Genomic DNA, 24,938 nt, shown 5'->3' on the forward strand with positions numbered 1-24,938 from the left:
TAACAGACTGACTTACCCAAGGTCACACGGATAATCTGGCAAAGCTGAAAATTCAAATATCAAATGTTATGTTGATGGGCTCTCTCCAGTCAATCGCCTTTGTTATATCTTTGTACATAAAAATACTCATTTAAGAGGCCAACGACCTAATGATGACAATTCTCCCTCTTACCACAAGTTTGGCCAATGACCCCAGACTATGAAATTTCCCAAAGTAGGTAGTTTAACTTCACCTCTAGCTGCAAACTCTAAAATAATGTATCCCATTTACTGTGAGGACAAACATAGGCGACGATGTTGAATTTATAGCTCTCTAACAGGAACACTAGGCATCTTGTAACCTTGAAATGCTCAAGGGCAAATCTGGATTTTATTATTAATAGATTCTGGATTCTGAACTCAATAAAGTGACTCAAATAAAACATGAGCTGATGTCTAAACCCTCTTAACAGATTTTAAAGCTATTTCTCACATTTTTAATTCTCTATCCGTTCTACCACAAATAATATCTTCAATTCAGCCCTCCATTTATACTAGGAAGCTTAATCAGAGGCATCCTCTGTAGGCTTCTACCTGTGTATTACCACAAAGCTTACTTGCTTGTAATAGCCAAACTGACAATTACCTAAGCTTGTCTCCCTTCCTGACCTTATCTCTTAAGAACAAACTCAGAGGAAATGAATGAGTGTTTGATAAACTGTCATGTTCTTTGTGGGCTTGCTGACACACTTTCTTTTTTCTGAAGAAAGGTGTACACTTGGAAATATATGTGCATTTTTCTATCTTGACTCAGCATCTTACGGGTATATGTTAGCATGGCAATATTTTAGATATGGCAAGGATATGACCTTTCTGTAAAGCCGCAAGCTATTATGTACTGGAAAATAACAAGAATGCTTATGCCGGGAGAGAAAAAGTGAAAAAAACTTTATGAGTAAAAGGCCAGCAGAAGAAGACAGTGGATAGGCACATCAACTGGAAAGTTTGACAGTAGCAGACTCAGAAAAGAACTTACCTTTTTCAAGGAACCTGTCCAATAAGATCAAATGGGTTTCACCAGTGCTTTGTTTCCTTTTTCAAGGAACCTGTCCAATAAGATCAAATGGGTTTCACCAGTGCTTTGTTTAATATATTAATAGCACTTATCTCTGAATATTTTAAAAGAATATTTTAAGACAAATTAGGTAAATAAAGCTTTCAAACACTTTATTGAAATATGAAAGATCATTAAAGATTCAAAAAAGCTGTTTCAAAAAAGGCATTTTTTGTAAAGAAACATGCAAACATAATTCATATATTTGGGATTATTACAGAATGAACAAGTCAGAGAGGGTGAAAATTATTTACACCTATTAAAATTTAAACCCAAGCTACAAAAAAGGAAAAATTATCTAAACATATGCATTTTGTTTTGAAAGTTGGCTTTCTGAATTCCTTTGCAAAGTTAAAGTAATGCCTTTTTTCTAGAAATGGTAAAAGGCCCATAATACATTATTATAGCCCAACTCCACCTCTGCACTCCCAATGCAACCGTCTTAAATACTCAGACACCAGATCTTGCCAGTGCACGGAGAGTAGCTGTGTCTCTCGGCAGTTCATCCAGCTCACCCCCACTCCTGCACAATCCAGAATGCCAATGTATTAGTTTACAATAGAATTTAGCATTTTCCTCCAGACCACAAACCAGAGTATTCGTGTTGACTCATTCTGCATCTAACAACAGATCCACCTTCCCAGGTGAGAACCTCATTTAGCACGTGTTTATCCCCTTTAAAGGACATCTTTTGCTCTTTTTTGTGTTACTTTTTTTTTTTAATTGGTTTTCTTGTCCAACTAGAGATGGAGCTGCCTGAGCCCAGGGGGTGGGTGTTTTTACTTCTCTACCCCAGTGTCTATTGTGTTTGTTGAATTCTAGGAGCCCTGAAACAACTTGATGTACAATCAAATCACGAAAGTCGTAAGGATATACATGTGAGAAAAAATTTATAAATATCTGTCACTGTGTAAAATCTTGGCTCTCACTTAGGTTGCCATCACTTGGAACTAACTGTTAATAAACAACACAACCATAAGGTTTTCAGGGCTCCCATAAGGCTACCTCATCGGGAGATCACTTGTAAATCAGCTACTCGTGAGCACAGCTGCTGAAGTTTCCTTTCAAAATAAGGTTTTACACGGAGTACCAACAACTGGGGTAGAGGTAGATGAAAAATCCTGTAATATCAAATGTAATCAACGTTTAGAGCATATTTTAAATTACGGGATTTTTTAACTCCAGACTGGTCTGTGGATTCTGCTATCCAACATCAGAACACTAGGCAAAAAAAGTTGCTTTTAAAACTAAACAGAAATTCTTTCTTCTTTATCCAGTACTTTTTTTTTAACACACAGCACACAACTTCATAACTCCTCAAACACCCTACAACACCATAGCCAGTGGAGAGCGTGATACTTAATTAGAACCACACGTGACGAAGACGAGGGATGAGAAACCAGCTTCCTGTCATCTAATCAAGAAAGACATTTTAAAATCAGTAGCTGTCAAATAATATTTCACTAAAAAATGATGCGTCTGAGAAAAAACAGGATTTTTTAATTTCTATTTGGCAAGAATTGATATTGATCTTTTATAAAGTATCATTATGCTTTAAATCATTTCCTATTTGTAAATAATACTGAAAATAACCTTATTTCAAAGCTCCACATTATCGGCAAAGTCCATTTCAGCTTTTACATCACGCTAGATACTTGCATTACAGGACTATGATGGTTTTAGAAATACATTTGTAGCTCACTGAACTGTATTATCTACAATATATAAGACTTAGCATATATTTAAATTATAGAAAATAAAGTACAAGGTATTTGATTTTTCTTCACGGTGCTTTCAGGAAGACATCAGGATCTTCTCTTCTCCCTAAAGAAAAATAATAATAAAAATCAAGAAAAAAATAAACTTACAAGCTATTATAATTACAGGTTAACTGGAACTTATAATCATACAATTTCCAATGGCATAAAGCTCACAAAGATATAGCCCAGTGATATAGCTCAAGCAACCAGTACTTAAAACTGAATTGTAAAGAATGGAATACGGAGCAGAAAAGAACAGTTTGTAATTGTGATGTGTAATTTGTAAATTGGCGATCTATTTACATCTCTATTATAAAGGCTAACTACTCATTAATTTAATTCAGCACTTAAGTCTAATTGTCAGTTTATGCCTGAGCCTGGGTCCCTGTCAAAACAGGACATAACATCTCATTTTTCTAATCATAAATATTTATTGTTTCAATCTAGGCATATCCTCTTACTCCAACCAAGTGATTAACCCCTTTCAGGAGATGAATAGACAATCACGTATTTGCAGACGTTGTCCAGTAATCTGTCGTCCCCTTGATACATACGCTAACAGAGCTTTGCTCAGGAGATGTTAACAATGTAGCATGACAACGTGTACTGATTATGTCTCCTTCGCTACCATAAAATGTCATTAATTCAAGCACCACAAATTCAGAAATGACGATCACGTGGGTCACTCTAACACTAGCCTTTCCATGCCCGAAGGGAAAATACAGTTTACTAAGCAAAGGTGAAGGATGGCCCAGGTGTTTTCAGAACTGTGTAAGTCCCATCTTTCAGGCGTTTGGTGTCTGAGTTAGTGAAGTGAAATGCTGCTTCTGTTTTGGCAAAAGGGACAGTGGACACCAAGATGGGAAAAGAAGGATTTAAATGTTGTGGGCTCATCAAATTCTTTATATGTTCCTGGAGTTTTATTAAAAGTTTACAATAGAGCAGATTGAAATCATAGCGTGTGCCTAGTTCCCTCTCGCTCCATTGGCTGGTAACACCTACTTCCCCACTGCATGTTTCTTACAGAACGTCCCATAAACATATATTTATAAACAGGTTGACTCATGACCCTGAGCTGCCAAGCCCTGTAGGAAAGTAACAGTAAACCATACCTGTAGCACCTTGTGAACACTTCTTCTCAACTGGATACTGCAGAGGTATTACAATACCTTGATCTGGCTTCTGAAATGCTGAAATGAGATTTTTTATTTTCCGGAAAAATCTTTTATGAACCCCAGGAGCTGTCTGGAAAACAAAAGGCCAAGCAAATTATTCACCTACCTCCTAATGACACAAAGAGGCCTACAAAATGTGTGTGCGGGGGGAGGCTTAGAGAGGTAACATGTGTGTAACTTGTTGAAATATTTGAAAACATAAGAAAGGAGGAAAAACAACATTTCTAGAAGAGCTTACTTTGGTTGGCTGAATTTCCCTGCAAGAGGAGCTAATGAGCTGTCATTTCAGCTCTCCCAAGGGTGGTATTAGTTTGTACAAGCTCTTGCTCCTCACCCAGGCCTTCCTGCCTGCTACCCATCACACATCCCGAGCCTCTAAGGGTATACAGGCCATTACCCACAATGAATGTACCAACAGAGACGATGCAGTTAAACACAGAAGGAAACACAGATCATATAGGTCATTAATAAAAAGCCTGAAAAACCAAACCAACAACAGCAAGCCAGCCTCCCCGTCATCATTCCACAGTAAAAATGCTACACAGGAAATTAAAAATTGCCTGTTAACGATACACACAACACATAGCTAGGTAGTCCCCCGACTCTCAACTCACAATGCATCCTGCCTCATCCTTCATGTAAAATTTTTTCCTCCTCGGGGAAACTTCCCTATCCTCCCCAAAATTGCTCTCTGCCAACTCCTCACCATGACAAGGTTTTCTCTATGACGCGAAAATGAAAGACTCTATAAGGTCACCTTTATTTATTTGTTTGCTTTTGAAGAGATCATTATTTGCAAGTGACTATTAAAATGTGTTCCTTTCCTGACATCAATTCTCTTGTGAAGGCACTGCTGAAAACAACAATTTCCTGCAAAAGCTTATGAGCCCAGCTTTAGGCAGCAGCTCAAAACTGTCATTTTACATAAAATAAAATAGTATTGCTATAAGCAATTGAACAATGACTAGTTTTGGTGTTGTTGTTGTTGTTGTTGTTGTTTTGTTGTTGTTGAAAGCTGTTTCTCAGCTATTCCATCTGGAAGATTTTTGAGGAGGGAGCTGTTTGTTAGCATTTAATGAGAAAACATGAAGGCTGGCATACAAACCTCCGCCAACTAGACTAAAAGCTAAAGACAGCGCGCCGTCCATAATAATCACAGTCATTTCCTACACTGGGGCAAGTAATTTTTTTTTTGAAAGCACTGAAAAAGCTCTTTTTAGCTTTAAATTAGTGTCCTCTCAGAGGCTCACACAGCTCGGGGCCTCTGTAGATGTAGAACACTCTCCCTCTCAGCTCCACCCCTATGGTCAACACACCTTCCCAGAACTGGGGGCACCTGGGTGGCTCAGTCAGTTGAATGGCCAACTCTTGGTTTCGGCTCAGGTCACAGTCTCAGGGCCCTGGGATCGAGCCCTGCATAGCGCCCTGCATCGGGCTCCGTGCTCAGCAAGAACTCTGCTTGAGATTCTCCCTTTCCCTCTCCCTCTTCCCCTCCCCATGCCCTTCTAAAAGAAGTAAACAAAGCAAAACAAAACCAAAAAAAAAAAACCAGAACTCGAACCAAAAAAAGAACCAGAACTCGACTTGAGACCTCATCCAAAATACCATGGCCGTTCTTACAGAGCTCCAAACAATTCTTTGGCTCCAAGACAGAAATCTCTAAATTGCACGGTAGGTCAGAAGCACAAAATACCTCCTTGTATCTTTCTCACAGCACTTTTTCAATTCCAAGACACTTTCCCATCATTTGCCTCCACTATTTCCTCATAAATCGGCAGTGATTGGCTGATTTGCTTATTCCCATTTGACAGATAAGAAAAGGAAAATACAAGGATGCCTGGGTGGCTCAGTTAGTTAAGCGACCGACCCTTGACCTCAGCTCAGGTCTTGATTCAGAGCTGTGAGTTCAAGCTCTGTGCTGGGGTCATGCTGAGCATGGAGCCTACTAGGAAAAAAAAAGAAGGAAGGAAGGAAGGAAGGAAGGAAGGAAGGAAGGAAGGAAGGAAGGAAGGAAAAAAGGGAAATGCAAAGGGATAATTCAGCTTGCCCAAGGTCACACAGATAACCAGAAGCAGAACTGGCTCTAGATCTAGATCTTCTGTCTTTCAGGCCAATACCCGCAATGAGTTCACCAACAGAGAGGGTAAGACCAAAGAGTTTCTAGAGAAGTTAGAGTCACCAACCAGAAAAGAAACTGTACACTCCCCCAGTGTGGAAAGATTTCAAACCACACATCTTTTTAGCTGTTCTTGTGGCTTGTAAAACCATTTATCAACAGAAGCATCTTTTTATGGGGACTTACATGCAGTTAACACTTGATTATCCACACTAACGGAAAGGAATAACCGCACTGGATGTACAGTTGGAACATTGGGATGTAATGTGTCACTGGCAAATGACTTTCCTAAGTGATGTTTTGCTTAGGTTAATAAGTAAAATTATTTAGCATCTACTGATCTACTGATGATCAAATATCCAGAAAAGCCCAAAGGCACTGAAGTCCACAGGGAGAGGTTAGATTTTTTTTTACAAGATACTAATGACAATGCACGTATTAATAAATCATAGTTGACTATGTGTAGAATTATCTAAATCAACAATTTAGCAAAATTTTAGCCTGAGTCTCATGAGATAAGTTAATACACTAGGCAACGATAAAACCTAAAAGTCTATCTAAAAGTAGATATTCACATAATATTTGTCTTTCATAATTTGGGGGCTCCAGATTTGTTTCAAAAAAATGCAGTGTTACTGCCATGATTTTTCCTGCATTGTGGCAAACTAAAGCATTGTTCCAAAAAGCAGTATAAATATCTGTCATTTAACCAATTTTGAAAGTACATTTACCACAGGAATTATACCACTGACAACTCCCATTCTGTCACTGAACTCCGCTATTGTTCGAATTTGCACATATCCCATACTGTCACCTCTTAGTTATCCATGGAAACATGTTTTGGATCACAGCTGGTCTTCAATATGCTCTGGAGAAATTTCTTCCAGTCAGGTGATATGAGCTCTGAGCACACACACTAGTTAATATTCCCTTTGCAAAAACATAACTAAGAAAGCAAATTTAGTAGATAGAAAAAAATGCAATATGCATTTCAAAAATAAATCTAAAGCATTTTTTTAAAAAAACTGTTTTCCCTTTGGAGAAAACATGCCAATCTTCTGCTCTCTTGGTGCAGATAATTACAATATTATTGTTTAAACGGGGTTAGACCAGACAACAGGATGAAAGGACATTTATGTTCCCTTTCTTCCTTAACATGATCACAAGCCTGTAAGAATCCACATATAATGTTATACCTCAGTATAACATTTTAAATAAATTTAAAGGCAAGATTAGCTAAACCCTAATAATTTAAGAACCTTTCCATAAAGAATATTCTTCAGCAGCCGAAGGCTACTTCTCTAGGGAGAAAGGCTATTTCTAATCAAAGTATATGCAAATATATATGTATATATCACACACAACTATTCTTCATGATAAATGAAATTTAATTTCTTATTCAATCCGCTCTGCAGTGCTGCAGAGAATTTTAAAATATAAATGGGTATAAATCGTTTTGATTAGAAATGTTACAGCTTTGCCTCTAATTAGTATTACAGTATTAATTATCACAGATAATTATAAATTAATTATTAATTATAATTAATTATTATTAATGAATTATTTATTTACGATATAAAGCAACAACATGTTTCAAAACTTGCCCTAATTCTTCTCTGTAGTTCAAAACATTTGTAGTCTGCAACTTGAGCTTTCTAGTTTACTGATGAATTTGTAAATGTTAGAGCTATTTTAATTTTTTTAAGTCTAGGCTTTAGAATTTCTTAAGCATATAGATTGAGTTATTAACAGAGGTTGATATTCACATTTATGTTTTCAAACAGCTCATAATAAAGTGCTTTCATCATAAAGACAGTCTGTTTTTAAAGACTCAGAAATCCGAGAAAGCATTTGAGGTCAAAGGTTTCAGTTGTAGAGACCTCTACATTGGTAAGATGTGATATCCTAACCTGGTACATGGTCATAAATTCACTCTGCAGGCATTACGTGCAATGGTATGGTGACTTTCAAATATTTTCAAAGCCATCAGAGCCCATTTTTCTAATGAATTCCTATTCGAGCCCCAGTTGATAAGCAAAACGAAAGCAAACCGTTCAGATCAAAGATGAATTGGGCACCCAAAAGCATACTCACATTTGTCCTCCTCTCCCTCTGCCTCCCTACCCCCGCCACCCCATGGCACCACGGTGGAAGAACCTTAGAATTTTGCAGAGCATACCTTTAAAACCACTGCGATGTTCCCTCTAATTTTATTCTGCCTGCCCGTGTCCTTTCCACATGGCCCAGCTGGGAGTCTCACTTCCACACAAAGAGCAATCTTGATTACTAATCCTTGGAAAATCCTCCCTTCTTTGAACTCCTGTGCTAGACAATATAGCAATTGACCATATACAATCATATTGTCCAGCAGTTTGGGTGAGCTCACATTTTTGAGGGCTTTCTATGTATCAGGTCCCATGGCTAAGAGCTTTCTTTTACATGCATTATCCCATTTAATCTTCAAAATGAGACCTATGAGTAAGGCACTATTTTTAGGCTCATTTTACAGATGAAGAAATTGTTCAAAGAAGAGCTAAGTAACCTGCTCCAGGTCATAGGTGAGGAGGGCGGGGGACCAGACCTGGAACCCAGATCTACCTGACGACAAACTCTGAGCTCTCACATCACTCTTTAATTCGTATCGTATCTCCCCAAGTGTTTTAGAGGCTCTTAGAAAACAAGAGTCATGTTTTTTAATCCACCATAGAACCAGTGTTCATATTGGTACCATTCGGTAAATAATTGCTTATTTAACCATTTTACACATTTTGTATATGCTTTTTAAAATTTTGCATAGGCACTAAAAGTTTGACACAATGCTTCAATTTTTTAAATATTTTCTCCAAAGTGAGATCATTCTATACAATGGTGGCTGAACGGAACTGGGACAAAAATTATCTAAAGCCTTTTTAATGATCCATGAACAATTCTGGGTTGGAGCTTTAGTGATTTGAATCTGATGAATATTGGGGAACGTAGGATTTGACAACTCTTTTAAAAAACCAGGCTAAATTTAAAACACCTCTCTGATACCCCCAGAAGCAAAAAATAAATAAAAGAACTATACCTCAGCACTCCAAGAACCTGTTTCTGTCTGGGACACTCGATATGTATAAATGTAACCTTGATACCTGTGAAAGAATAAACTTCAGTTACTGAAACATTCCAAAAGATCAACAGATGCTCTAAATTTGAGCTTGACTATTCCACATAAATGTTACATATACAGGGAGACACATATATGGCACCATTGCATTCATAGGAAGAAAAGCATGGGGGATCAAACTTGCTTGCGTATGATATCTGGCTAATCACAGTTTTTAGAGAGCCTTCTTTATCTTTTCCCTTTTTTAAAATATGGGAGTTCACACTCTTAAGGATTTGTCTAGTTGAGAGACTGGACAGAAAGAAACTAGAGACCTGCGATAATTAGTAAAAACCATGGATTATTAAATAGATTGGAGGAAGTATAGTCTTATTTTTTAAAGATTTTATTTATTTGAGAGAGAGAGAGAGAGAGTGCACATGCAGGAGGAGTGGCAGGCAGAGAGAGATCAGGCTTCCCGCCAAGCAGAGAGCCTGACGTGGGGCTCCATTCTGAGACCCTGGGATCATGAACTGACGGGAAGGCAGACGCTTAACCGACTGAGCCACCCAGGTGTCCCCAAAGGGTAGTCATACTACCTTTAAGTACATATAGAGCCTTAAAGTGAAAAATATTTCACTGGGATCATGTACTATCAGGTCCACTTAAGAGTAATAATAATATTAATTATAAATATAATAAATATAATACTATATTTCTATAGTATTACTACTGTGGTTACTTTACTATATAATATAGTAATAATAGAAATTTGAATTAGAAAGGACTCCTGGGGCACCTCTGTGGTTCAGTTGGTTAAACATTCAACTCTTGGATTCAGTTCAGGTCATGATCTTGGGGTCATGGGATCAAGTCTCCGTACAGCTCCCCACTCAACACGGAATGAGCTTGTTCCTCTCCCTCTGTTCCTTCCTCCACTTGCTCTCTTTCTCTCTTACTCTCTCAAAAATTGATAAATAAAACTTTTAAAAAGACTCCCGCTAAGCTTTGCACAGTGGCAGTATGGTGGCCAATGAGGTTTATCCGAGGCGCGATCATTGCTAATTGAAAAAGACTCCCGCTAAAGCGCTTGAAAGCAGCTTGTCCTTTGGGGTAAACATTCTCCACCATCATGCAGTGTATAAGCATACTGTACAACTATAATTGATGCCGCGAGTTATAGATGCTGTATTAGTTTGCTTTGGCTGCCCACAGCAAAATACCATAGGCTGGGTGGATTAAACAAAGAAATTTATTTTCTCACAGTTCTGGAGGCTGGAAGTCCAAGATCAAGGTGCTAGCAACATAGCTTTCACTCTTGGCTCATAGGCAGCTGCTTTCTTGCAGTGTGCTCACGTGACTTTTCCTTGTGTGTGCATGTAGAGAGACGTGTCTCTCTTCTCATAAGGCTACCAATCCTAGGATTAGAGCCCCACCCTTACGGCCTCATTTAACCTAAATATATTCCAAAGGCCTGTCTCCAAATGCAGCCACAGTGTGGGTTAGAGCTTCAACATATGAATTTGATGGGTACACAATTCAGTCAACAGCACATGCATTATCACTTCCGGACCCCACAACAATCCTATGAGCTTTATATTGTGAAATTAATCTTATAGATGAGGACACTAAGACTTTGAGAATCTAAGTAACGAAAACCACACTACTGATCCAGCAACAAAGATGGGATTTGAATCAGGCCTATTTAACTCTAGAGCCCTAGCTCTTGGTCCCATATTGTAATGGATATAGATTATAATCTAACAAATTTTACTTCATAGAAAAGTAGGTTAAACTTTGTTCTGAATTATTTCAAATTATCAGTAGGAATATGGATCAAATTCTCCGGTTCAAGAGTTTTATTTTAAACATTTTCTGATTGTTATTCTTAGGCACAGGTTTAAGTCAATATAGATCTTTGCTTAGAATACATGTTCGTCATCAAAAGAAATGAAATCTTGCCATTTGTGATGATGTGGCTGGAACTAGAGGGTATTATGCTTAGCGAAATAAGTCAATTGGAGAAAGACAATTATCATATGATCTCCCTGACATGAGGAAGTGGAGATGCAACGTGGGGGGTTTGGGGAGGTAGGAAAAGAATAAATGAAACAAGATGGGATCTGGAGGGAGACAAACCATAAGAGACTCTTAATCTCACAAAACAAACTGAGGGTTGCTGGGGGAGGGGGGTCAGGAGAGGGTGGTGGGGTTATGGACATTGGGGAGGGTATGTGCTATGGTGAGTGCTGTGAAGTGTGTAAACCTGACGATTCACAGACCTATACCCCTGGGACTAATAATACATTATATGTTTATAAAAAAAATTTTTTATATAACTTAAAAAAAAGAATACATGCTAAACCCTGGTAAAAATAAATGTATTCAAACGTTGAAGAACAGATGATTCTAAAGCATTCTAAACAGAGGGTCATCCTCAAGCAATTGACTTCACTTACCATCAGTTCCCTTTAGAACTAAAAGTCTTTAAGGGGCACCTAGGTGGTTCCGTCAGTTGGGTGTCCACCTCTCAGTTTCAACTAATGTCATGATCTTGGGGTCCTGGAATTGAGCCCTGTGTTTGGCTCTGTGCTCAGTGAGGAGTCGGCTGGAGATTTTCTCTCTCTCTCCCTCTGCCCCTGCTTGCTCTCTCTCACAAATGAATAGAGAAGATATTTGCAAATGACAGTACAGACAAAAGGCTGATATCCAGGATCTATAAAGAACTCCTCAAACTCAACACACACAAAACAGATAATCATATCAAAAAATGGGCAGAAGATATGAACTTGGGGCAGAAAAGATATGAACTATGAAAATATATAGTTCATATGAACTATATAGTTATATATATAGTTATATATAGTTCATATGAAGATATGAACTATGGGCAGAAAGATATGACACTTCTCCAATGAAGACATACAAATGGCTATCAGACACATGAAAAATGTTCATCATCACTAGCCATCAGGGAGATTCAAATTAAAACCACATTGGGATACCACCTTACACCAGTTAGAATGGCCAAAATTAGCAAGACAGGAAACAATGTGTGTTGGAGAGGATGTGGAAAAAAAGAACCCTCTTACACTGTTGGTGGAAATGCAAGTTGGTGCAGCCACTTTGGAGAACAGTGTGGGGATTCCTTAAGAAATTAAAAATAGAGCTTCCCTATGACCCTACAATTGCACTACTGGGTATTTACCCCAAAGATACAGATGTAGTGAAAAGAAGGGCCATCTGTACCCCAATGTTTATAGCAGCAATGGCCACGGTCACCAAACTGTGGAAAGAACCAAGATGCCTTTCAACGGATGAATGGATAAGGCAGATATGGTCCATATACACTATGGAGTATTGTGCCTCCATCAGAAAGGATGAATACCCAACATTTGTAGCAACATGGACGGGACTGGAAGAGATTATGCTGAGTGAAATAAGTCAAGCAGAGAGAGTCAATTATCATATGGTTTCACTTATTTGTGGAGCATAACAAATAACATGGAGGACACGGGGAGATGGAGAGGAGAAGGGAGCTGAGGGAAATTGGAAGGGGAGGTGAACCATGAGAGACTATGGACCCTGAAAAACAACCTGAGGGTTTTGAAGGGGTGGGGAGGAGAGGTTGGGGGAACCAGGTGGTAGGTATTGGGGAGGGCACGTATTGCATGGAGCACTGGGTGTGGTACAAAAAAAAAAAAAAAGAATACTGTTACGCTGAAAAGAAATTTAAAAAAATGAATAAATAAATCTTTTTTAAAATGTGGATTAAGTTACTATACTTTTAATCAATATACATCAGTAGTGATTACCTAAAGAGCAAAAAAAAAAATCTAAAATACTGCAATTAGGTTCATTCAATTTGTGAAACCAAAAATATTCAATTTAATTGCTGGTGTGATTATAGGAAATATTTCATTTTTGTCATGAGAGTTTGCCAGCATATTTAGATCATACATAAAATAGCTTGATACATGCATATATATAATATGTTAAATAAACATATAATGTTATGTTGTTAAAGTTTTTTTTTTTTTAAATCAATAAAATCTACGTCAAAGCCCACTGGTTACAGTAAGTACTCTACAGGGAACAAGGCGAGGGCTTTGATTTCCATTTTTCACCATGGGAACTTGAAACATAAGGCTTTAAGTGATTTTCTTAGTCACATAGCAAGATGGAGATAGAAGCAGAGAAATAGCATAGGTCCTTGGTTCCAATTTCCCGATGGGAAGCGATTAATGGCAGGAATTCAGTATCATTAGAGGTGATGTGGAAATGCATTATTTAAAATCTCAGCGACAAGGCAAGCAAAATCGTAAGCAACCAGTTTTCACTTTCTGAAACAGCGAATCTCTAAAAAAATACAAAGAATCTCTCTCCCTACTATCATTCAGCCTCATTTAGTCAAAATAAATGAGTGTTTTGAAAATTGTTTCCTAACGAATCTGATCTTATCTCACTTTCAGTTAAGCAGCAGGAACCTGAGTACCACTTCAAAAGCCCTTACCTCCTTCAGTCTCTGAACAACCTGGTGTCAGTGGCAACTAAAACTTCTCGTGATTAACCCATCTAATATTAACAATTTCCTACTCCCCCGCCCCTCGGATTTCTGAATGAGCAGAATTGCTTCACCCCGCAAATAAGCCAGTAGTTCATCTCTTCCACTTTCAAGTCACAAAGTAACTGACCAAGAATCCCCTGTACTCAACTCTCATTACCCTATGGTCATGGATGGAGGAGATCTAAAACGCGGCCGTCCAAATTACATTGCCAGGGTAATAACATCAGCATCACCTAGGAACTTGTTAGAAATACAGGGTCTCGGGCCTTGCCCCAGAATTGCTGAATCAGAATCTGTATTTTAACAAGATCTCCAGGTGATTTGTAAGAACGTTAATGTTACAGGTAAATTGATTAAAATGCAGAGAGAATGCCCACACCTTGTTGGGATCCTTGATGGAAATTTCTGCAAAGTCAAGCTGGCTTCTTCAACTCACCTAGGGCACTTCTGTACCACCTCCTCCTTAGTCATTCAGTCTCTGCTTTCGGAATTAAGAGTACACTTACCATAAGGAGCACTGAGTCATGTACAGAACTGTTGAATCATTATACTGTACACCTGAAACTGATATAGCCCTGTATCTTAACTATACTTTAGTAAAAATGTTTTAAATTTCAAAATAAAAGTTTTTTAAAAATAAATAAATACAAGCTGAAGCTTTTCAGTTGCTTCTGTCTCCATTGAGTAGTGTTTCTGTACCATGCACTTCCTCTTCTCCAACAGAATTTCATGGTTTTGTTTTCTGTAGCTTGAGTTATTAAATAATAATTTTAAAATATAAAATTAAACTAAAATATTGATAATGTTTTTTCAAACTACATATACTCTCTCCTTATCCACTAAAAAACCAGTTCTAGGAAATAAATTGGAAATAAAGTTATAAAAAGAGCTATAATACCGTGCATATTTTTTACTTAATGAATGACCTTGCTTATCTTCTTACACTCCAAGGAATCAAAGGACAAATTAATTTCATAAAGATTTTCATAGTAGTTCTATTTTAAGGGTGGGGGAAAAAAAAGAGAATCAACCTAAGTACCCCTAAATAAGGAATGTTATGCAAAATAAGAAAATAGTAACAGAAAGAACCATTCAAAATTATACTGAAGTGCAAAGGTATTAGAGTTCTCTTATATTTTTCAAAAAATGTTAACCTCATGGGTTATGTTAATATAAAATTATGGCACATGAAAGAAGTGGACACACAGAGACACCCCCTGATTACAACTATTCAGAACTGTACCTATACATATATTAACTAGAAGCAAATTTAAACTAATATAAATTTGTCTTTGCATATTAATTTTTCTTATAAAGTTATAAAAGTATATGTTATAAAGTTATATAAGTATATATATATAATTTACATATATATATATACACACACTTTTTTTAAAGAAAAAGAATCAAAATTATAATTTGGTGCTATACAAATCTAGTCTAAGGCACAAACCAGAAAAATATAATTTATGTTTAAAATCTGTTACATCCCTTTTAGAATTATCTTTTCTCCAACTCCTTCCATTAATACAGACAAACCAAGAATGCTCTGTATTTTAAATTCCTTCCTCCACCAAATCCTTTGTCAGACTTGTTGATTAGCCTGGAATTTAGAATTTATCATGAAAAAAAAATCTAGAAAATGAATAATTAGTAGAAAACAGTAGGGGTTTTTTGTTGCTGTTGTTGTTATTGTTGTTGACACTATTTTTAACTAATATTAAAATTTGCCTTCAGTTTTTCAAAAGCTGTCTCAACTCTTAAAAAAATGCTCTGGTTAGAAATGAATGAGAAGAAAGCAACCTGACTTATTTCTTATTTTCTCAAGGGGTCAGTGTTAGGGACAGACCTTGGTTTAGAACTAACAAAACCACATCAATTCCTTCTTCATACCACTTCAAGGACTACACAAAAGAAAAAGTTTAGTTACATCTGATTCTTTATGACATTGCAAATAAAGCATGCTAGTGACTGATTTTTTAACAAATATTTCAGAACTTTTAAACCCAGAAGAATGGTATCTTATACAAAGCCATCATTATTGAGACTATACTCTGAATCAAGAGATTTCTGAATTTCCTCTTGACAATCTTTCTTTTTTTCAGACTGAACTTGAATTTACAGAGCCATCAAGTCATTCAGCTTCAAGTCTGATGGGAAAACTATGTAAAACCAGTTTCAATGAGTCATGACAATAAATATAATCTCTTCTTTCCCTGAACTGCCACAGCACATTTTATTTATGTACTCCTAGGATGCTCTGACTTTGTATTGCAATTATTTGTAGATCTCTTATTCATATTAATACCTACTACATGTTAACTTTATAAATATTAACTCATGTAATAATCATCTGAGGATTATTAACCCTATGAGGGAAATACTATTCTTATCATTTCCCTTTTCACAGATAAGGAACCTGAGATACAGAAATCTTAACTTGCCCTAGATAAAATAGCTAGTATAGGGTCAAGTTGGGATGCAACCAGAGAGTCTGGATGAAAGATCTGAGCTCTTAACCATCTTTCTACACTGCCTCTCTCTTATATCAGAAGAAATGAATTAATAAATTGGTCTTAAAGTGATTCAAAAAGCACAGTTATCAAAAAGGGAGGGAGTCTGTTTGGCTTCAGGGCTGGAAGTGTCCACTGAGGGAGAGAGGGAAAGAAGGGGCTGAAGGAAAGAGGCCAGTTGAGGAGAGCCCAGAAAAGATGAACCCAGACTTTCCCTTCACTTAAGCAAATGACATCCTCAGACTAATCTTGCACCTTTAATTTCACATTGTCAACTAGAATCAACACTTGTTTCACTGGCCTGTGAACTGTCCGTTTGGTGGTTTATGTAATGCAAGTTTAATCGTAGGTTGGGTTTCAAGCTTGCTCTGCCATTAATGGATTGTATCAGAAAATCCAAACTAATTCTGATGACCTAAATTATCATGAAGATAAATGCGGTACCAACACGCATATCCAATTGTAATAAAAAACTAACTGTAAATTAAGTCATAATTTCTCATTCTTTTTGAGTTCTTTGCCACAACGTTCCCCTCTATTACTCTGATAAACTGGGATTTTATTTCATCACTGTTCCTCCCCCATTTCTCCAGTTCAATGGTTTGATAGACACTTTATTCCCAGTTATCACTTAAATCTCAAAGGACAAAAAGATAACTATTCTCTCATCTAAAGACGTATATGTCAAATGACTTCATTATGTGTCCTTGAGGCTAAAGAATATAACAGCATTTCAGCTTCCAAATCTTCCATTAGATAGGTAACAAACAAAGTCAGAGATGTACAGAAGGATGCTAATTATGGAAATAAACTATTTCTGCAAACTAATTATTTTAAATATTTTAGGTTGGTTTTCTACCTATCACAATCAAACTACCCCAGTGGGCATCTTGGACTTTCCTGATGGCTGTCTATATTGAGAATGAGAAAGGAAGAAATGTCAGAATTCAAGTGTACCTTAGTGAGAAGAAAATATACATAGAAAATCAAAAAGGATAAACTAAACTACACTAAAATAAAATAAAATAAAAAATATTTGCATTAATAAGAGCATTTAGTACACAGGATGAATACAAGAAAAAATACTCGAGAAAGGAAGAAATGTCAGAGTTCAAGTGTACCTTAGTGAGAAGAAAATATACATAGAAAATCAAAAAGGATAAACTAAACTACACTAAAATAAAATAAAATAAAAAATATTTGCATTAATAAGAGCATTTAGTACACAGGATGAGTACAAGAAAAAATATGCTAAGTCAGTAATTTTCTTAAGCAACAGAAAAATATGGTAGAAAAAGAAAATTACATTTACAGTAGAAACAAAAAAATTGACATGGACATCCATACATACAATGACTAGAAATAAACTTAATAAAAGTATGCAATACCTATAGGAAGAAAACTGCCAAACTCTACTGATGGATATAAATTTCAAAAATTAACAAATGGAGAAATGTATCAGGTTTTTTGATGGGAAGACTACATTCTTTAAAGATGACAATTATTCCTTAATTTATTAATGAGTTTAATGTAGTCCCAATGGCACTTTTTTTTAACTTAACAAGATTATTCCACATTTCATTTCAAAGAACAGTAAGAATAGCAAATAATTCAGGTTCCTGGCTTGTTCAGTTGGTGGAGCATGCGACTCTTGATCTCAAGGTTGTGCGTTCAAGCCTTACATTGGATGTGGAGATTAGTTAAAAATAAAATTTGGGTGGGAAAAATAAAAGGAAATAATTATTTAAGTGTATTAAACATTATCATACTATAGTGCTAGTAATACAAGAATAAATAGATCACTTGAGCCAAATAGATGGGAAATACTAACTGCTATATGTCAGAGTTTAATATGTAGTAAAATAGGCTAGGAATTGATGGGGAATGGAAGTTGTATTTATGAATTCTAACAGGACAATTGTTAGGTACTTTGAAACAAAACCAAATTAAATCTTTTCTCATCAAAATGGAATTAAAAATGGAATTAAAGAAAATGTAAATTAACCAAACCATAAATTGAAAATGAAAACTGAAGTGAAGTGGTATAGCATCTCTGGAAGAGAAAGAACTTTCTAAGCGAAGGAAGAAAAGGAAGAAATTAAGCACAAAGAAAATGAGCAACAGATTTGACTATTAAAAATGTTAATTTCTTGTGTATCAGAGAAGAGTAATGGCAAACATCAAACCGAGAAAAGATACTTGCAACAGATGAAGGACTAGTATATAAAAATTCATAATGTGTTAGGAAAAATAGTAAGATCCAAATGGTTAACTGGCAAAGCACACAAAGAGCCAACTTATGAAAAAGGAAGTACAACAGCTTACCAACCATATAAAAGACACTCACTCACTAATCAAAGAAATATGAAAGAGTGAGGCACCAAACTTCAAGAATTTTTGTTAACAATATACCCATTTCTATGGAGGGCATAGTGAAATGGACACTCTCGTGCATTACTGGTGAACATATATGTAAACTGGCATAACAATTTAGGAAAAATATTTGGCGATCATGTATATGTCAGGAATCCTAAGCTGTTAATGTTCTCTGACCTGGAAATTGCACAACCTCAAACTCATTATAAGGAAGTAATCACAAATACAAGGAAGTATTTATGGACTAAAATATGAATCATGATGACATTTGTAAGAGCAAAGAAAAATGGAATGATTCAAATGTCTAAAAATAATGACTAGTTAAGGAAAGTATAGTACGATCACTGGCCAAACTATCATGCAGCCATTAAAAAGGATGTCTTAAAACATATATGAATAGGATTTTTTTCACATTAAGTGGAAAATGCAATAGAATACAATATTGTAAGAGCACTTATGTGTTTATAAAGCAAATTATTTTATTAAAATATGGAAGAAAATTCCCTTAATTTTCAACAGTAACTATGTTTAGATTATAAAACTATGGATCATTTCCCTCATTTTCATGACTTACATTTTTCTGGTTTTCTATAAGAAGAAGAGGTGTTGAGAACTATTTTTAATAGACTCATTATATAAAAATCTGCATTTATGTGTTGAAAATGCCTGAAAGGAAAACTCACTTTAAAGGAAGGTGAGCAATTCTGTAAATGGAAAACTTCTTAAGTAGTTTATGAGATTGAATTTTCCAGAACAGAACAGAGGAAAAGGCCATATCTAAAGGTCATGATTGGGGGCTCAGAACCAGGGAAAGGAGCAAGCACAGTTTGAAAATAGCGTTTAAAATAACCTTTGAAAGGCACACATAATGTATTATTTCTGCAATGAAAATACAGAAACTAAAGCTCAACTGAGCCTTCTTGGATAATGGGAGAAAACCGGAGATGGAATGAGAAAATATTCTGAGCTGTATCTTGTTTGTGTGTATACGACACCATTTACATTGTTATTTCTACTGCATATCATAAGCACACAAGTTTTAGTTTCGAATGAATATGTAGTTTATTTCAAAATAAAATTTGATTTTTGTTACTACAGTGTAGTACTAAAATGGGGCATGAAATTTTTACGTTTATCAAAAGCGACCCTTGGCTCAAGAAGAGTGAGAAACTCTCATAAAAGACAATGTATCCTTGTGTCGTTCCTCTGTAGCACAGCCTGGCAATAGATCTAAGACTTCGAGGTCCCAGCGTGCCCATCAAAAGACTGGCTAGGAGACTCCCAGTTGGCCTACCAAATTCTGCTACTTCATAAGGAGGTTTGCGTGGAGAGCTTAGAGTCATAAAAATTGCATTTATGCAAGATTCACTTGGGGTAAAAACTTACATGTTTGAGAATTTCCCATTCTGCCTAAGTTAATTCCTTATGTGGTCCTGGCCTACATAGGCAAAGGATAAAAGTAGTCTTCTCTTTTGCATATTTTTCCAACAGCGATCTTATACAAAAGGTAGGCACACACGGGGCGCCTGGGTGGCTCAGTGGGTTAAAGCCTCTGCCTATGGCTCAGGTCATGATCTCAGGGTCCTGGGATCGAATCCCGCATCGGGCTCTCTGCTTAGCAGTGAGCCTGCTTCCCCCTTCCTCTCTCTCTCTCTCTCTCTCTACTTGTAATCTCTGTCTGTCAAATAAATAAATAAAATCTTAAAAAAAAAAAAAAGGTAGGCACACATTACAATTCCTATTTAACAGGTATGGAAATCAAGACCCAGAGAAGCTGAGTGACCTCCCCAGAGCCCACAGCCTGGCCTGATTATCGGTCTAAAGCTCTTTGCAGTAAAGAAGGTTATTTGCCTTGGCAATCCATTTGTTAATTCAAAAATATTTATTGAGTGTCTATTATGTACTTCATAACGTGCCTCATAATGGCTATTATGTGCTAGGTTGTGTTCCTGGTGCAGAAGAGTTTCCATTTTTGCTGAAGGATACAGCAATACGGAAGTAAACAAGCAAATGCCAGCTAGTTTAAAGCTCCTTGAAGAAAAATAAAGTCATAGAGTATAGCAGGCACAGGGAGACGCTACTTAATTTAGATAGGGTGGTCAAGGAAGTGGTCTCTGAGGCAAGATGCAGAAGTAACAAAGTGTAAAGATCCTAGGAGGAGAACACAGTTGGCAGGTTTGAGAAACAACAAAGGTACCAATGTGGCTGAGTCTTTAGGTGCATTCTTACCACACACTGTCTGAACTTAGTCTCCCGCCCAGGCTTCTTTTTTATCTCTAGGGTAAGGGGCTCATTATCTCCTTTCTTAGCTTCTTTAAAGAAGCCTTTTCACTTGTCCACTCATTCCTCCACACTCTTTTGATAAGAAAAGAGCCGCAGTGTACTAGATGGCTTTCACTGCCCTTCTCCAGTTTCCACTTGGGAAAAACAATTATGTAAACAAATCATAAGGATCTGAGCCCAAGACTAGTATCAAAAAGACAATAAATAACAAGTGTCCGTGAGGATGCGGAGAAAAGTGAACCCTTCCACACTTCTGGTAGGAATGTAAATTGGTGTAACAACTATGGAGAACAGTACAGAGATTCCTCAAAAAAAAAAAAAAACCCATGGGAATAGAAATATCATGATCCAATAATTCCATTACAGGGTATTTACCCAAAGAAAACAAAAACACTAATTCAAAAAAACATATTCACCCCTATTTTATTGCAACATTATTTACAATAGCCAAGATATAGAAGCAACAAGTGTCCATCACCAGATGAATGGATAAAGAAAATGTGGTATAATATATATAATGGAATATTACTCAGCCATAAAGAGAATGAAATCTTGTCACTCGCAATGATACGGATGGAGCTGAAGAGTATAATGCTAAGTGAAATAAGTCAGGGAAAGACAAATACCATATGATTTCACTTACATGTGGAATCTAAAAAACAAAACAAAATACTCTTAAATACAGAGAACAAACTGATGGTCACTAGAGGGGAGAGGGACGGGAGGGGATGAACAAAATAAGTGAAGGGGATTAAGAGGTACAAATTTCTAGTTATGAAATAAATAAGTCATGAGATGAAACTATAGCATAGAGGATATAGTCAACAATACTGTAATAACTTTGTATGGTGATAGATAACAACCACACTTATCACGGTGAGCATTTTGTAACGCATAGAATTGTCACATCACTATGCTCTACACCTGAAACTAATATAACATTGTATGTCAACTGTACTTCAAGAAGAAAAAAAGATCTGAGCCCAAGAGATTCACCTGCTTCCACGTATTTCTCTTAAAGTCTTTATAATAAATGTATTTAGCATGGCCTGAGAGTTGCCACCAACATGGCTTGACCATGGAAAAAAATAATAATAAATAGACAACAAAAATCATCTAATAATGGCCTCAGTGTGATCTTTCTTCACTGACCCGGAAAGTATTTCACAGTCTTCCAGTGTATCATTAGGTATCAAAATTACTACTGAGCATTCTCCTTCATTTTGTTTCTGACTAGAACTGCTACACAGTACAGGTGTTTCTTGTGTGACAAAAAGTGATCGAGCTAGTTCCTTCCTTAGAAATGCCCCGTGAGTACTGAAAGAGCTCGACTAAAGACAGATACAATAATAATAACAACAGCTTACGTTTACTGAGCATTTATTATGCATCCAGTCCAGTGTTAAATTCTTGACCTGCATTATCACACTCTCCTATGAGATAGTTCGTATTATTATACCCATTCTATGGACAAGAAAACTGGAAGGCCGAGAGGTTAACTTGCTCCAAGGTCACAAGCCTACCATCAGACTGGCAGTGGGTTAGGTCTCAGATCTCCCTGATTCTGGAGCCCTGGAGCAAAGATGAAGGTTCATCTGATTCAAAATGGGCGTTAGACTCAGGCATGCCTAGGTAAAGGGCAAAGCTGAATCATAACAACGGGTGTTTTTCCTCCATGCCCTCTACCACTACTGTCAGTCCTAGCTTTTAATCAAGAAGGGTCCCATTTCTGAAACTCCCGGCCCCCACACACAGCTCCTCTAAAAGAAGCGAAGTAAGGAGATCCAGAGAGGCAGTCTGACCTCCAAATATCCCCCTCTCTGCACCCCAACCTAACCGGCACTGCATTCTTAAAGTAATGGATTCCGTTTCTCGGTCATCCTCCTCTCCCAGAATGTGATGGTTTTTTGGGGAGTGCATCTCCAATTCCATGTAAAGAGATCTGCAGAGAGGCCTTTCCTTTTCTCAGGAGCCGGTGGCCCCGGTTCTGGCCCGTCCACCACCCCAGGGCTCCACCTCCCTGGCCTCCACCTGAGGTCAAAACGGGAAGTCGGGAGCCTAGATCTTTCTCAGAGCAAAGGTAGATTCTAGGCTGCTTCTCCCCACCCCAAAGGGCATTCTCTGCCACTGCCACAAAAGACCCGGGGAGGCCTTTCTGGAGAGGGAAGTCTCTGGGAGTGAAACCCCCATGAAGGGCCTAACCCGAAGCCCAGTCCGCGCCCCCCCTGGGCTGGACCTGAGGAAGACGGTCTCATGAGCAGAGAAGGAGGCCTCGACATCGCCTGCTGCCGCCCGCACCCCCAGCCAGAGCCCTCAGTGGGTCTGGTGCCCGTGGCCACCAAGATGTACTCACAGCACACACAGGCAGTACACGCCCGGGACGGTCTCACTGTCTCTCAGCAAATAGCTGCCATCCAGCCCCGTGGCAAGTAGGAGCTTCTCCCCCGTCTCCCGGCTGATTTTGCCGTGGTACACAGCCACTGCGTCCATGACCTGGTGGACTCGCGGGCCGCTGAGGCGTGGGACAGTGGAAGGCAGAGGCCGCTGCTTGCTGCAACCGGGCCCCAAGTCAGCCACCTGACTCCCAGTTCAGCCAGATGTGCAGAAGAAGAGAGAGGAGAGCCGGAACAACAGGATGTTGTCTCTCTGCCTTAAAACCTCCTTTCACACTTCAATTAAAACCAGCTCAGCAATTCAGAGGCTTTTGCCACAAGGTTCAGTCCTCCTCCCCGCCCCACCCTCCCTACCCCTATAACCCAACACAGGATTCGGATGAGAGGGGAGGCCAGTTGGAAGAAGGTCTTTGCAAGATCTGGGTTGGACTACGGTGGCAGCCCCTGGCCCACAGACAGGAATGCTTGCTCATGCTTCCGTTCTTGCAGTTGTCCCGGGGGCCACCAGGGATGACTTAGCTTAACTAGTCCTCAGAGGTGTTGATGATAGAGGCAAGGTGTACATGGCCTTCATGTGGGCCAGAAACATGCTGACAGAGAATGAAAGAACCAAAAGATCTGAGACCAAAACACAGAAACTACCGGTACTATCAGCTGGGAGTCACTCCTGAGCACAGCCGGGAAGGTCCTTCACAATCAAAAGTAGTTGGTGAAAAACCTGCATGGGCCAAGTCTCCTTTTCTACTCTTCCTAGTTCTCTTGAGTAGTCCTGACCCTGAGCAAATGCTGATTTTTCCTACTTTCTTGGCCAAGATCCCAGAGGGCTGATCGAGGGACAAAAATCAATCTATGTCCAGGCCGCCTGGATGGCTCAGTCAGTTAGCATCTGCCTTCCACTAGGGTCATGATCCCGAAGTCCTGGGATTTCCAACTCCCTGCTCAGTGGGGAGTCGCCTTCCCCCCTCCCTCTGCTCCTCCCCTGCTCATGCTCAGTCTCACTAGTGCTCTCTTTCTCTCTCTCTCTCTCTCTCTCTCTCACACATACACACATATATAAATAAAACCTTAAAAAATTAGTCTGTGTCCAAACACGTTCCAAAATTTTTTTATGTGATGAGCCTTAGATGACAGAATGAATCATTTCATTGGTGCTTTGTCTTTATGTGGACTTATATATGCCCTTTGATGTACGGGGTTTGCCTTTCCACATTTGGGGCCTAAAACTTGTTTTAAATCATATTGCAAGTGTTGATAATTATATCCTCTGTTGTTAACAGAGTATGTTTCTTCTTCAGTTGATGCTAAACTATCATTAATTTTTTAAAGCCTTTCAACTTTCATTTCCTTCTCTGAAATGAAGCATTGTTTCTATTTTAAAATATGCAGTTAAGTAATAGTCTCCTCAAACTTCCCCTTTTTTTACTGGAATAAGACTTTGTTTAATGCTTGAAGCTGGATGGCCTTCTACATTGTTCCTGTTGATTATGTAAAATACTTGTAAAACAGGAATTTAGATCATTGAAGTCCTGTGTTTGTTGTATCTCTTCCACGACTTCAGCACCTAATTCCAGCACCTA

General features: G+C 37.9%; 1 protein-coding gene and 1 pseudogene across 1 annotated transcript; one reads left to right on the top strand and one right to left on the bottom strand.

Annotated features, from left to right (window-relative positions):
* Nucleotides 1-1,180: 1,180 nt before the first annotated feature.
* SH2D1A (SH2 domain containing 1A) lies at nucleotides 1,181-23,670 on the bottom strand. Its single transcript, XM_044234875.1, has 4 exons — nucleotides 23,322-23,670; nucleotides 9,212-9,275; nucleotides 3,966-4,098; nucleotides 1,181-2,917 (listed from the first exon to the last, which is right to left on the bottom strand). The coding sequence occupies exons 1-4, from the start codon at nucleotides 23,456-23,458 to the stop codon at nucleotides 2,877-2,879; spliced, it is 375 nt and encodes a 124-aa protein (XP_044090810.1). The 5' UTR covers nucleotides 23,459-23,670; the 3' UTR covers nucleotides 1,181-2,876.
* Nucleotides 10,234-10,425, top strand: LOC122897759 (annotated as a pseudogene).
* Nucleotides 23,671-24,938: the final 1,268 nt, after the last annotated feature.

The sequence above is a fragment of the Neovison vison genome, chromosome X (assembly GCF_020171115.1).
Source record: "Neovison vison isolate M4711 chromosome X, ASM_NN_V1, whole genome shotgun sequence".
Classification (NCBI taxonomy): Eukaryota; Metazoa; Chordata; class Mammalia; order Carnivora; family Mustelidae; genus Neogale; species Neogale vison.

Bases quoted from the DNA above. Each gene is read 5' to 3' on its own strand.
- SH2D1A (XM_044234875.1), bottom strand. From the start codon at position 23,458: ATGGACGCAGTGGCTGTGTACCACGGCAAAATCAGCCGGGAGACGGGG. The intron at 9,276-23,321 runs GTGAGTACATCT...ATTCTTTCACAG, and splicing joins GTGTACTGCCTGTGTGTGCT to GTATCAAGGTTACATTTATA. The intron at 4,099-9,211 runs GTATAGTTCTTT...TTTGTTTTCCAG, and splicing joins CAGGTTCTTGGAGTGCTGAG to ACAGCTCCTGGGGTTCATAA.